The sequence below is a fragment of the Prinia subflava genome, chromosome 23 (assembly GCF_021018805.1).
Source record: "Prinia subflava isolate CZ2003 ecotype Zambia chromosome 23, Cam_Psub_1.2, whole genome shotgun sequence".
Taxonomy (NCBI): Eukaryota; Metazoa; Chordata; class Aves; order Passeriformes; family Cisticolidae; genus Prinia; species Prinia subflava.
The window spans coordinates 3,392,685-3,406,301 of NC_086269.1; the positions used below are offsets into that span (position 1 = coordinate 3,392,685).

Sequence of the window (13,617 nt, forward strand, 5' to 3'; positions counted from 1 at the left end):
TAAAGTATTGGTAATAAATTTATTTTTGATATTGATTCTTTTACAGAGCTAAATGGAACATAGAAACAGCACCAAGCCATTGAAGTTTGTTCTACAAAACCAGATTTAATACAAAAGGATGACAGCAATGCCTGACTCTGTGCTCCTGGACGGGTAAAAAAGCTCACCCAAACCCCACCAAGAGTTTAAAAAGGTTTAAGAACAGAGGCACCGGTGTTTGAGAGAATTTCTCTGGCAGCAGTGATGATCTTGATACATTTTGGAAGAATCAAAGTTGCCTTTACTCCCTGTTTATTACAGCGCAAGGGGCTGGTCCTTGCCTCCAGGAGCTGTTGAGTCTCCTGCCCAAATGCCCAAAAATTGGGGGTCAGAGCCACCTCCACGCAGGACATTCCCCATTTAGTGGGAAAGATCTCCTGGGTTTGCTCCTGGAGAATTCTGCTCCATCCACAGGTGATCCCCAGCAGCCCGAGGGGTGCCAGGGGAACGCCTCACCTGGGGAGAGGGGCAGACCCTGCCAGGTGAGCAGGCACAAGGGACACACCTGGAGTGGCACCACCTGCCCAGGGCTGTGCCCGGGACAGGAGCAATCCAACATCCAGCCCTGGGATGTCCTCAAGGAGAGCAACACCCAGGGGTGACAGGGCTCAGATCACTGCTGGCTCCACTCTGCAACTTCTCCTGCACGAGGCCAGCAAAGGGTTTGGGTCCTGCAGCCTCGGGAGCTGCTGCAGAGCCCAGGGAAGAGCAGAGCAGCAGCTCCTCACACACACTGGTGCCATTTCCTGGGAAACAAAGGTTCCTTGGCCGGACAGAAACAGAAGCTGAAGTAACCAGGTGATTACAGACACGAGATACGACGCAGCAGGGCTGGGACAGAGCCAGGCTGCTCCTGGGACCCCCGGGGGGCTGCAGGAACAGCGGCAGTCCCGGGGCTGGCACATCCCTGCTCCCACATGAACACAGACACTGCAGCTGCCCAGCTCAAACGTGAACACCGAGCCCTCAGAGCCTCCCAAAGCTGCTCTGTCACAGCCACCAAGCAGTCCCAGGCTGCAGCCACAGGAAAGCGCCTTTAGAAGCTTTCTATACCCTTTATTTTCCACCCACATTCCCCCCCACGCCCCCCAAAAAATAATAAAGCACACAGACTGCAGACTTAAAAGTGTTAACAGAGTCACAAAGTCTCCTCCACCACCCCCAGCGTAGCCCAAACCAAGGCACGTCAGGCTCCCCCCTCTGTCCAGGCCCACCGTCACCCAACTCCCCCTCTCCCCAATTTTGGATGGATGAAGCCAACACAAAACATTTTCCTCGCTGGGAAGCAGCAAGTGCTTCCTCACTGTCTTTGCACTGATAAAAACAAACGCAAACAAAGACACGGCTGCACTGCCACCCTAGTGTTTCCATGGGAAATGTTATCTTTCAGCACATTCCCTGATGGACTCTGCCACCAGTTGGCCTTTGCAGAACTGAGGTCAAATTTTGCACCCCCCCAGGCTCTGGCAGAGCCCCCCAGCCCTCGAGAGGGGTGTGCAGTTACTCTTTGTAGGTTGTTGTTTGCTTGCCACAGGAGCCAGGTCTCTGTGGAAGGCTCACTTTGGTGCAATTCCAGCTTCCCACCAGCTCAAGCCCATCTTCTTCCCAAGCCAGTCTTGCCCCGGACGTGTGTGTTTGGAGAGTTTTCAGCGGTGAGAGCAAACAGAGCCGTGCAACCCTCGGGCCAGGCCCTGCTCCTCCCACCAGCAGCGAGGGGCCCGAGCCCTGCACAGGGTCCCCAGGCACACCCAGGGCTGCTCCTGCCGCTGCCCTCAGTGCTCAGAGTCCGACAGGTACGAGGGCTGAGTCCATCTCCACACCAGCATGTCCTCCCCCGCCACCCTGTGCGACTCCGTCTGGATCCGGGACTCGTTGGAGGCCAGGAAATCCACGGCTCTCTCCCACACCCGCTTCATCTTTTTTCTGCAAGGAAAGAAATGAGAATCCTGAGCTGGTTGTGCTTCCCTGCCTGCAGCAGCTGCGCCTGTGGATCTGTTCCCTGTGCAGGCAGAAAAGGGCATCACACAAAGCCTGGTTTGGAGATTTCAGACCAGGGCACGACCACACAAATCCTGTCCAGGGGGGAAGATGAGAGGCTGGCAGTGCCTTGAATTTCTGCCTCAATTTGTGCTGTAAATTCTCCCTGCAAAGGGACTTGATGTGCAAATTGCCCTCCCTCGTTCTGCACACAGAGATCTCAGCCAGGGGGACACCCTGATGTTCACCCCAGCTTTGGATCCAGCAGTTCTGAGCATCTCACACCCAGGGACGGCTCAAACAGCTGCAGCCAACCCGTGTAGGAAAAGGAATTCTGTGTCTGACACAGGGGGAGGATGTTTAACACTTCACAGGAGGACACAGCAGCTCCATTTAACCAAAACACAAGAAATAAACCTGCAGAAATGCAGCAAAGCACCAGGATCCAGCCCTGCAGCCCTTCAGCCCCACCACACACAGAGCTGTGACCTCAGCCACAACTCCTGTCTGAGAAAACCTCAAACCCAACCTGAGAAAGCCCCAAACCCAACCTGAGAAAACATCAAACCCAACCTGAGAAAACATCAAACCCAACCTGAGAAAACATCAAACCCAACCTGAGAAAACATCAAACCCAACCTGAGAAAGCCCCAAACCCAACCTGAGAAAGCCCCAAACCCAACCTGAGAAAGCCCCAAACCCAACCTGAGAAAGCCCCAAACCCAACCTGAGAAAGCCCCAAACCCAACCTGAGAAAGCCCCAAACCCATCCTGAGAAAGCCCCAAACCCACTCATCTCACTCCAGCTCCCTTCCCAGCTGCACCGCTGTGTCACTGCAGCAGTGACAGCACAGCTGTGTCACTGCACCTTGTACCAGCCCCGGGGCTGGCACTGATCTGAGTTGTGTCCAAGCCTTTCCCAAGCCCAAGGCTCCAGCCTGGTCCTGCAGAGCAGCTCCAGGGTGATTCTGGAGCTGTGTGGATCCCACCCTGCTGCTCCCAGCCCTCCTGAGTGCCCAGGGCCAGCTCAGGGTGCCCAGGGCCAGCTCAGGGTGCCCAGGGCCAGCTCAGGGTGCCCAGGGCCAGCTCAGGGTGCCCAGGGCCAGCTCAGGATGCCCAGGGCCAGCTCAGGATGCCCAGGGCCAGCTCAGGGTGCCCAGGGCCAGCTCAGGATGCCCAGGGCCAGCTCAGGGTGCCCAGGGCCAGCTCAGGATGCCCAGGGCCAGCTCAGGGTGCCCAGGGCCAGCTCAGGGTGCCCAGGACCAGCTCACCTGCTCTGGGGAGGGATCAGGCTGTCCCGCACGTGGAAGATGCCGACGTAGGGGTAACGCTCCAGGTTCCTCTCCCATTCCTTGTAGTGGTCTTGGACAACAGCTGGAGGACAGGAGGACACAACAGTGAGGGCTGAGCCCTGCAGGGAGCAGAGCAGGGCGCCCTGAGCCCCCACAGCTCCTACCTATGATCTTCTTCACCATTTCATACATGGCCTGCTCCTCCTCCTCCATCTTCCGCCAGCGATACCGGAGGTAGAGCAGGATCCCCCAAAGGGTTATCAGACCTAGGAGAACAAAACCAGAGGGAATTCAGGAGCTGGATACTTGCTGGATGCAGCTTTAGTTCTGACACTGCGAGCCAGGCCTGCTTGGAACTGAATCCCAGTGATTGCTGTTGTTCCCCAGAGCAGCTGCACCCCAAAAACCCCTCGGTGCTGCTCCCCCTGCAGCACAGGAGCACCTGTGGATGTGGGATGAGGTGATGGGAGAGCCTCAGCACAGAGCTGCCCTCACCAAAGAAACCTCAGCACAACCACAGGGCCTCAGTTCTGCACATCCCAGAGGAGGCTTTGCCAGAGGCCTCCCCAACAAGGATCACTCTGGAAGACTGTCAGGTTTCACTGCTCCATGGAGAGCTGCTGGATAGGGAAATAAAATCTGGGGCTCCAGCGGCAGCCCAAAATGCAGGAGATGTGTATGGAAGGTTTAGCACTGACAATGTCCCCAGAAGGACTTCAGTGTCTGCAATAAACAGAACTGTCCCTTGTCACCCCCTCCCTGTCAGGCTGGATTAGAAACTCCTGCAGTCACACAGCTCTCGTTATCACCTCGCTGGGTAAAACCCCTGTCTCAGCTGAGGCGTGACAGACTATTCCAATAAAACCTCCAATCCTGAAGTGCTACAAGTCATTATTAAAGAGGCTGGAGGACTTGGGAGCTTAGAGCAAGAAAAAAAAGAAAAACTGACTCCTTAAGGTAAGTTAACACACTTATTCTGCAGCCCATAATAATGGGCACTTGAGGAATACCCAGAGAGCTCATCAGCTGCCTGATTTAAAGCAACTTTTAAGCACTCACAGCACAAGAGGAGGGCTGTGGGTCTCCTGCGCTGCCAGAACAAAGGTTAATTAGACATTAACTCATCAGCAGATTTATTTCACCTCTGTTAGGCAGTTCCTATAGCTGAGGAATGTGTGATCACAGGGCTCCATGCCTGCAGCTGAGCCCCGAGTGCCACTTACTCCAGAAGAACAGGAACAGGTTCATGATGGCCGTGACCACGGCGCGGCGGAAGCGGCAGCCCAGCCCCATCTGGGGGTGGGCAGATTCCAGGCAGAACACTTCCTCCACGCTGGAAATGGGCTCAGACAGGTCCCTGCCTTTCAACCTGATGGGGAGAGGCAGGAAAAGCTCACTGAAGAGAGCAGGGACAGCAAGAACAGAAATGAGAATCCCGAGCTGGTTGTGCTTCCCTGCCTACAGCAACGGTGCCTGTGGGTCTGGCTGCCTCCTGTTCCCTGTGCAGGCAGAAAAGGGCATCACACAAAGCCTGGTTTAGAGATTTCAGACCAGGGCACGGCCACAAAAATCCTGCCTGGGGGGAAGATGAGCTGCTGCAACTGCAGTCTTTAATCAAAGCCGGGAGAACAACCAGACTGCGGATGCAGCAGCTCGCAGGAAATGCCCCCACACGCAGGCAGAGCCTCCTGCCAGAACGTTTGGGGACTGTCCCCAGGTTAATTCTTACCTAGGGACTGGCTGTGGCTTCAGGGAGGCAGCGGGGCTGCAGCTGCCATTGGCACACTGAGAATCCCTGCACTGCCCCCCTGACAGCCCCTCTCAGCGGGCACGAGATTAAACTCAGAATTGCATTCCCACCTCCCAGCACGGAGGTGGAAACGTTCCCCGAGTCAGAGTCAGTGCTCAGCCCCGGCAGTGGGAGCTGGGGGACCCAGGCTGGGAGTGACAGAGTGACAGAGTGACAGAGCACCAGCACAGAGCCCTGCAGAGCCCTCAGCCCCTCACTGCAGCACTGCTGCTCCCAACTCCACACTGAGCCACTCCCAGAGCTCACAGGCATCGAGGGGTCCCAGGGACAGCCAGCAGAGCTGAACCAAAGGGGATTGTATTTTTTATGCTCCTAATTATGAACAGCACATTAAACAAAGAAGTTTGCTCGATTTACAGGTGCTCAGCTCACACTGCAGAGAGCTCGGCCGCTTCTGGGTTCTGCAGGAGCTGCACACTCCCGGTTGTTTCCCACCCCCTTGTCTTGTTTACAACCCGAATTCCACGGAAATATTTAAAACATGCAGCAGAATCACCCCGTGCAAAGCTTATTTTCAGTCCTGCCTCTCAGACTAGCAACTATAAAATAATCTCATGCAGCTAAGAATGCCAGGGGCAGGGTTTTGGGGATGCTGCCACGGCGGCTCCGGGGAAGCGGAGCTGTTTGGGGACCAGCCAGCAGAGCTGCTAATTAACAAAATAAAAAGTGGGAGGATATTGTATCCCACGGCTTCTGACTGGAAATGTGCTGGAGTATAAAAATATGAAATTTGGAAACTCTGCAGCCCAGCCCACCTACAAATGCAGCCCTGCCCCTGAGGAAGCCGTGCCCCGTCCTGGGAATTTGCACACCCCAGGAATCAAAGCAGCAGCTGCCGTCTGATCCGTGGATCACAGCAGCAGCTGCAGGAATATTTAAGAGCAAATGGAGCAGTGGGAATTCCAACAAGCCTTGCCCACCAACCCCAGCACCACGACTGCTGCAATTCACTTAATCAGAGATACATTTAGCAACGTGAAAATGCAAACAACTGTTAAGGCTTTAGAGTCAGAGCAGACTGGAGGCAGCCCACGCTTCCCAGAGGAAGGTGAGGATGGCTGCTCACTCTGGATAACACTTTCCATAGATGGATATTGTGGTTTTTCCCTGAAAACTCAGTACTGATGTTCTTGCTCATGGATGGAGCCTGCTGGTTGAGAAATGCCCCCTCAGTCAGCACCCACAGTCAGTCAGACCACCCATTCAGGAGGAATTTCTCCATGGAAAGGGTGGGCAGGCACTGCAGGGGCTGCCCAGGGAATTTGTGGAATTCCCCTCCCTGGAAGCGTTCACTGGATGTGACACTCAGCGCTCTGGTCGGGTTGTCCAGGTGGGGACAGTCACAGGTTGCACTTGGTGATCCCAGAGGGATTTTCCAGCCTCAGTAATTCTGGGATTGGCTGCACCAGGTGCTCTGCCACAGACACAACTGACACTGAAGGTGTCACCCAACGTCCCTTTCCCTCTGCTGCTCCTCAGGACTTGCTCCAGAGCACCCCAAGGCGTGGCTGACACCACCCCCTGCACACAGGGCTTTGTGAATCCTCTCATCCAAGCATGCAGCTCCACAAACACACAAATGCTCTGGACAGAGCTTATCCCGGGAAAAGCGACCCCGTGGGCAATTTAAGGGAGAGCTGTAGGCACAGGAGTGTGGGCAGGACACCAGGACAACTCCAAAGAGGCACAACACAACCACTGATGGGCACAAGCAGCCCTGACCTCCCCCTTCCATCCCACCTGCAACACCCCTGGACACAGCCTGGGCTGGGAATGAGACTCCCGGAGGGAGCTCAGTTCCCATCCTGCTGCAGGCTGCACTTTTCCTTTGGAATTTTGCCCATCAAGCTGTGCCACAGCCAAGCCCAGCCTGTCTGTGCAGCCTCAGGGAGCTGAAGGGCACCACTGACCCTGTCAAATTCCACCCCAGCCAACACCCAGATCCCCAACTTTGACACAGTGGGCTACAGCCCATCAAATTCCCAAATCCCTGTTGCTGTTCAGGATCAGCAGATCCCTAACTTTGACACAATGGGTTTCTGCTCACCAAATTCCCAAATCCTTGTGGCTGTTCAGTATCAGCAGCCCCCTAACTTTGCCACAGAAGGTTTCTGCCCACCAAATTCCCAAATCCCTGTTGCTGTTCATTATCAGCAGCCCCCTAACTTTGCCACAGAGGATTTCTGCTCACCGAATTCCCAAATCCTTGTTGCTGTTCAATATCCAGTGCAGGGCAGCTTCAAACTTCTGCGAGGAACTGCCAGTTACATTCTGTGCAAAGGAAGCCATAAGAAGATTAGCCCTCCACTCATTTAAAATACTGACCAACAAGATTTCATTACAGCAGTGGGAGAATTCATTCCATAGGGGCTGTCCCCAGGTTAATTCTTATCAGGATTCTGCAAACTGGAGGGAGGAGAACTAAGCCTGAAGGTCTGCCTGGCCTAAAGTCCTCTGACTGGGGAGATGATGCATGAAGCACTCTGTGAAATAACACCATCCCAGACTGTTAGGGCTAACCACTAAATACAACATAATCTTACTGACAGGTTACCAGGAAAGAAATGGAATGCTGGATCAGAGCAGTCTGTCTCCTGACACTCTGCAGTAGAGAAAAATCCTTCTTCTGCCCAGCCCTCAATCCAGGGAAATTTCTGGTTTCACAAGACTGATGGCTCCAGTGAAACAACAAACCATTAAGATTTACAGGGGGTGAATCAGAGATGGAGGAGAAAATTATTTTCAAAAGAACTGCTGAGAACAGGACTGGCCAAAGGGGAAGTGAGAGATATGGGAGAGAATCAAAGCAGGATGAGGAAGCAAAATGGATGGTGAATTGTTTTAGTGTCTATTATTTATTGCTTTATAAGAGACTAAGCACTGGGTTATAACAAAGCTGCTCAGAGCCCACTCACCAGCACGTGATCCTTCACCTCACTAACCCAAATGCATTTGCTTTTTAGATTCTCAGGGTTTCCACATTCGAAATTACCTGGTAAGAAAAGTCAAATAGAAAAATCATGTTTGTAAAAAAGCCCTTGAACAGCTCAGAACCAGGCTCTGAACGTAGACCAAGAAATGCTCTCCTTTCCAATCAGCCCCAGCCCTGAGCACAACGATTCCAGGGTGAGATTTATATTGCAGGCAGATCAGATTATGACTATTAATAAAATGCTCAGCCACTGCACGGAGGTTGGATAAGGGCAATCAAACCTCTCACTTCAGAGCTGCTGCTGGATAAGGGCAATCAAAGCTGACACTTCAGAGCTGCTGAACACACAATGAGGGGGAAAGTATTGCTCCTGCCCCTTGCAGAGCACAGAACCACAGCTGCCACCAGGTATCAGGTGTGGAGCTAATGATCAGCATTCAAAATGCCTCCAAGGAGCTGAAATCACAGCTCTGCCTCTAACCCAGGCAGAGAAATGCTGCCAAAGGCACTAAATCCTCTCAATCTTGCCTCACCAAGTTGACTAAACAAATGTGCTAAGTAAATCTGGTGGAAATCCGAAGTCAGATTTGAAAAGATTTAGGAATTCTGTGCAGCTTCAGTATCCAAAGGCTTCAGCCTTGAGGTCTGAAATGCACAAAATGGAACCGAAACCCTTTTAATGATTACCACTGCTGCAGATCTTGCTGAACAAGTCCCTGCTCATACAGTGGATTTCTAGCAGCCTCCTCCATCCCATAATACCAGTGAGGGGCTGGATTTACTCCTGGAGCAGAGACTGTGCTGGGTCAGCTCCTCATCTCAGAGAGCCTGTCCCACTCAGCGGCGAGGAAAAGGAGAGGCACTCACACATCTACTGCCACATTTCAGCAGAAATGACAATTTCTTAGGTCAATTCACGTGTAAGAACACATCAGTTTACACTCCTGCCTCTATCTTGAAGACAATTTCAAGCTGTTGGTAGAAAAGAATAACAAACCCAACCAATCCTACCTGAAAACTCCCAACACTTCAAGCACAAACAAGGCCCACTCGCCCAGGCAGGGTGACAGGAGTGCATTAGCCGAGCACCACTCAGAATAAAAATAAACCCACCTCTCCCTGTTTTCCTATTCCCTGCCTGCCTCAAAACTCCTCAGAGGGAACTGCCTGTTCCACAAACCCCTCTGGAGTGGGAGAGAAGCGAGCAGGAGCTGGGAGAGGGGGTGGGGAGGTGCTGGCACTCACCTGCCTGCACGGACAGGTAACTGTAGAGCTCGTGCAGCACGGCCATGGTCACGTCCTTGTGCTTGGCCTGGCAGAACTGCAGGGCACAGACAGGGACAGGGACACACATCAGCAGTGGCATGGGGACAGTGGGAGTGCAGCTGCAGACACCAGACAGCCACAGCACTGCAGTCTGGCTCAGTCCTGCACCACCAGCTCCAACCAAAACTCCTGAGCAGAGGCACAAGTGACTCTGAGCATCTTCTGGAAGTCCCTGCCCAGAGGAACTGGGGGAGTTTTAAGGTCCCTTCCAGCCCAAACCAGTCTGGGATTCTGTGAAGTGCCACCAAGACACAGCCCAGCCTCAGACCCACCACAGATGGATGCATCACCTCCAGAACTCAGAATCCAACACAAAACCTTCTCCCTCCTAATCATGGAATGTTTGGGTTGGAAGGGACCTTTAAAGCTCACCCAGTTCCACCCCTGACACCTTCCCCTACCCAAGGCTGCTCCAAGCCCTGTCCAACCTGGCCTTGGGCACTTCCAGGGGTGGGGCAGCCACAGCTGCTCTGGGAATTCCATCCCAGCCCCTCCCCACATCACAGGGAAGGATTTATTCCCAATATCCCATCCAAACCAGCACACGGAACCCTGGAATGGTTTGGGTTGGAAGGGATCCTCCAATCCCACCTCCCACTATCCCAGGCTGACATTTTATCCACTACCCAACCTGGCCCTGGGCACTTCCAGGGATGGGGCAGCCCCAGCTTTTCCAAAAATCCATCCTGACAGGAGCAGGGCTCCGTGGTGGAGCTCAGGGAATTAGCTGGATTAAATCTTGTACTGTTAAAGCTGCAAACAGCTTTATTGCAAACCAATACCACTGCTGGTACAACTGTTAAAAAGAAATTGATTCACATAATTGGGAATTTAAATTTTTATCTTTCAGAGTCTCATACACACTCCTAACTTAATCTGGCCCATTAATTCCAACTCATCAAGTCCCAATTTTTCTGTAAAACGATAGAACTAATCATTTTACAGTGATACTGTTATGGGTGGAATAAAATACCTGGAATAATCACTGTTCTGCGAGAGCTCACAAGATTGAGGATAAATAAATAAATGCTTACATCATCCGTTCTTTTGTCACAATCCACAGGCAAGAGATTAACTAGGAGAGAGAAGAGGGTGAGTTAGCTGGCTGCAAACAAGAGCTTTGATCAAGAAAATAATTATCTTTTTAAAAGCAGGCTCAACTTAAAGCCTGGTTCTGCTATTATTCACCTCCCCCTGGCAGCAAAAGATGCAAAAAGGCCCTCCAGGAGTTGATTTGGGAGCAGCCCTGAGGAGAAACACACCAGTGATGGAGCTGATGAATGTGTGGGGAGTGAAAACTGGGCTGGATGTTTTAACAGCTCCTGTTTGGGGAGAGGCTTCACACTGATCTTTACACTCCAGTGCTGCCTCTTGCTGCCCACCAGGCTCACCTGAAATATCCCAGCACAGCCAGGGAGGGAAATGAACCCTCCTGGAGCAGCTCTGGGCTCTGCAGGGCTTGAGCAGCTGCTGGCACCTCTGGCACATCCCATTGCCCTGAGCTGCCCCAGGGCTGGCACAATTCAAACCTGCTGCCCCAGAACGGCTGTCACAGCTGAAACAGGACAGCCCAGTGACAATGGGCAGGTTTATCCTGGCTTTGGGAATGCAGCAGCTTTCCCAGCCCACACCAAGGGCACAGTGTGCCCAGGTCAGGACCAGCACCTTCCCCAAACAGCCCCCAAACCCTTCTTTGTTCAGCTCAAAGCCTGAAATGTCCCCATTTCCAACTGTTCCAGCTGGGGAATTCTGCTGGGGAAACCCCTTTTCATTTCTCACCAAGAGAGAGACACACTCTGCCACACCTGAGGTGCTGAACTGATCTGCTGCACTTCCCCCTTGGACAGAATAAAGGCTGGGAAGGGCCGTGCTGGCAGAGGGAACATCAAAAACACACCCCAGGTACTACACAGACATCGTGTCACACCATAAAATCCATCCTTGGCCCAGCAGGCTCCATAAAATCCATCCTTGGCCCAGCAGACATGGCACTCCACATAAACCCCATGGTTCTGAGGGACTGAAGGCCAAACTCGTTTGGAAAATGCAAACTTTTGATTTGCTTCCCACGATTAACAAGGTTTCCCATAGAAAAGGGGAGATGGGAAGAGGGACAGAAACAGAGATGTCAGGTCATGGCAATAAGGATGACAAATGCGATGGGGATGGAAGCAATAAAGAGAAAGCAGGAAGACAGGTGAGGAATAAAGTTTAAATGAGAATTAAACCAGTGCACGTACAGCTGTCCTCTCTCCCGTCCAGCCAGCCTGACCCAACCATCTTCACCACGAGGATGCCCAGAAAAATGAGGAGCAGCACCACGCTGGCGAAGCAGAGGAACTGGGACAGGTAATACTCCAGGCCTTTCCCCTTCCCCTCCGGCTGCTGCCTCGGCGCCGATCGCAGCAGGGCCGTGCGCGGGGTCACTCCGTGCCCCCCATCGCTGGCTGCCCGCCACGGGAAGCGCCGGATCAGCCCTGCAGCCCGGCTGCCCGCATCCCTCTCTGCCTCCTTCCCTACGCTGGCAGCCAGGTCCTCCTTCCCTCTCCTGAACAGGCTGCTGAACCTCCCGGGCGCCGCCGAGGAGCCCCACTGGGTGCTGGGGGTCACCTCGCTCTCCCGTCTCCACCAGGTGTTGGAGGAGAGCCCCTTCCTCTCCCCCGCCGTGTCCCAGGCAGCCCGGGAGCTCTGCGCCCCGATTCCCCCTGCCGAGGTCCCCCAAAGGCTCCTGGACTTCTCCTCGCCGGGAAGGGGTTTGGAGCCTGCCGAGGAGCCCCAGTAGGGTGTGGAGCTCAGCCCCCCAAAGCCATCCAAGCCCGAGGCTACCCGGCTGCCGAGCCCCCCGCTCCTCTCTGCTGAGGGGCTCCACTGGGATGCGGAGTTGGAGCCCCGAAACCTGTCCAGGGTGGGTCTCAGCCCACTGCTGAGGCCCCCGCTCCTCTCTGAGGCGCCCCACTGCAGTGAGGAGCCCCGAAAGCCATCCAGGGTGGCCCCCAGCCCCTGGCTGAGCCCGCGGCCGTGCTCTGTGACATCCCTGGATGTTTCCCAATGGGACGCAGAGCTCAGCTCCCCGGCCCTGTCCACCCCGAGGCCCCCGAGCCCCCCGCTCCTCTCTATGGACGTGTCCCACTGTGAGGGGGAGCTGAACCCCCCGTGCCCAGCCAGGGATGCCCCCAGCCCACCGCCACCTCTCTCCACAGTCGTCCCCCACTGCTCCGAAGGGCTCAGCCTCCCGAGGCTGTCCCGGGACAGGCCGCCCTCAGCCCTGACGCCTCCAGCCCGGCCCGGCGGGGACCCCCGGGGGTCCCCCCAGGCCTGCCCGCCGCTCTCCCCCGACGTCCCCCAGCGGGACGCGGGCGCCCGCCCCACTTCCTCCTCCTCTTCCTCCTCCTCGTCCTCCTCCTCACTCTCGCGGGCGGCCCCGCCGGTGAAGCCGGAGCGCTGCCGCGAGGGCGAGGCCTGCGGCGGCCTTGCGGAGGAGCGGCCTGGGCTGGGCGGCGCGGTGCGGCCGCTGCGCCGGGCCGCCGCCACCTCGGCCCGCAGGCAGCCCAGCTTCTTGATGTAGACCTTGCGGGTGGTGGCGGTGATGGGCCCCGCGCGGTAGCCGAGCGCCAGCAGCTCCTTGCGGAGCTCCGCGTCCGTCAGCTCCGCCATGGCCGCGCCAGGCCCCGCCGGAAGCGCCCCGCGGGCGGGAAGCGACGCCGCCATCTTGGGAGGGGCCCCGCGCGCCCCTGGCGCCGCCATGTTGGGAAGGGCACGGGGCGTGTGGGGAAAGGGCGCGGGGGCGGGCGCCATGTTGAGAAGGTCAGGGGAGGTGCCGGTGCCGCCGTGTCCTGAGGGAGCAGCAGCTCCCGCTCCGCCCTGCTCCCTCAGGACCGGGAAATAGGGAGAGAAATGGAGGAAGCAAAAGGCGAAAGCTGCCTCATCTGCGCGGCGAGCCGGTGTCGATGATGGGTTGCCCCCCATCGCTGTGTGGGGCTGCTGCTGGAGCAGCTCCTGCCTCACTCACGCCGATGTTCTGACACTTTCAGGGCCATTCTCCCAAAAAAAAGTCCCTTTCCCCGCCACCTGCCACCCCCACACACATTTCCATCATCACTGCCCGGTTGCTGAGCTCTGCCAGAACCTCAGACAGAACCAGGATCCAGATCCATGAAATATTTCCTGGAAGCGGGGTCCCTCCACACCCCACACCTAAAACAGCAAACTCAAGCGTTGACTTGTAAATTTATTTTGGCACA

General features: G+C 55.2%; 1 protein-coding gene across 1 annotated transcript; it reads right to left on the reverse strand.

Moving 5' to 3' along the window:
• LEMD2 (LEM domain nuclear envelope protein 2) lies at positions 1–13,100 on the reverse strand. Its single transcript, XM_063418539.1, has 9 exons — positions 11,617–13,100; positions 10,411–10,451; positions 9,296–9,371; positions 8,034–8,110; positions 7,310–7,389; positions 4,532–4,677; positions 3,473–3,574; positions 3,288–3,390; positions 1–1,962 (listed from the first exon to the last, which is right to left on the reverse strand). The coding sequence occupies exons 1-9, from the start codon at positions 13,082–13,084 to the stop codon at positions 1,812–1,814; spliced, it is 2,244 nt and encodes a 747-aa protein (XP_063274609.1). The 5' UTR covers positions 13,085–13,100; the 3' UTR covers positions 1–1,811.
• Between the last annotated feature and the right edge of the window lie 517 nt (positions 13,101–13,617).

Bases quoted from the DNA above. Each gene is read 5' to 3' on its own strand.
- LEMD2 (XM_063418539.1), bottom strand. From the start codon at position 13,084: ATGGCGGCGTCGCTTCCCGCCCGCGGGGCGCTTCCGGCGGGGCCTGGC. The intron at 7,390-8,033 runs GTGAGTGGGCTC...TCCTTTGCACAG, and splicing joins AGGTGAAGGATCACGTGCTG to AATGTAACTGGCAGTTCCTC. The intron at 3,391-3,472 runs GTAGGAGCTGTG...CCTGTCCTCCAG, and splicing joins AATGGTGAAGAAGATCATAG to CTGTTGTCCAAGACCACTAC.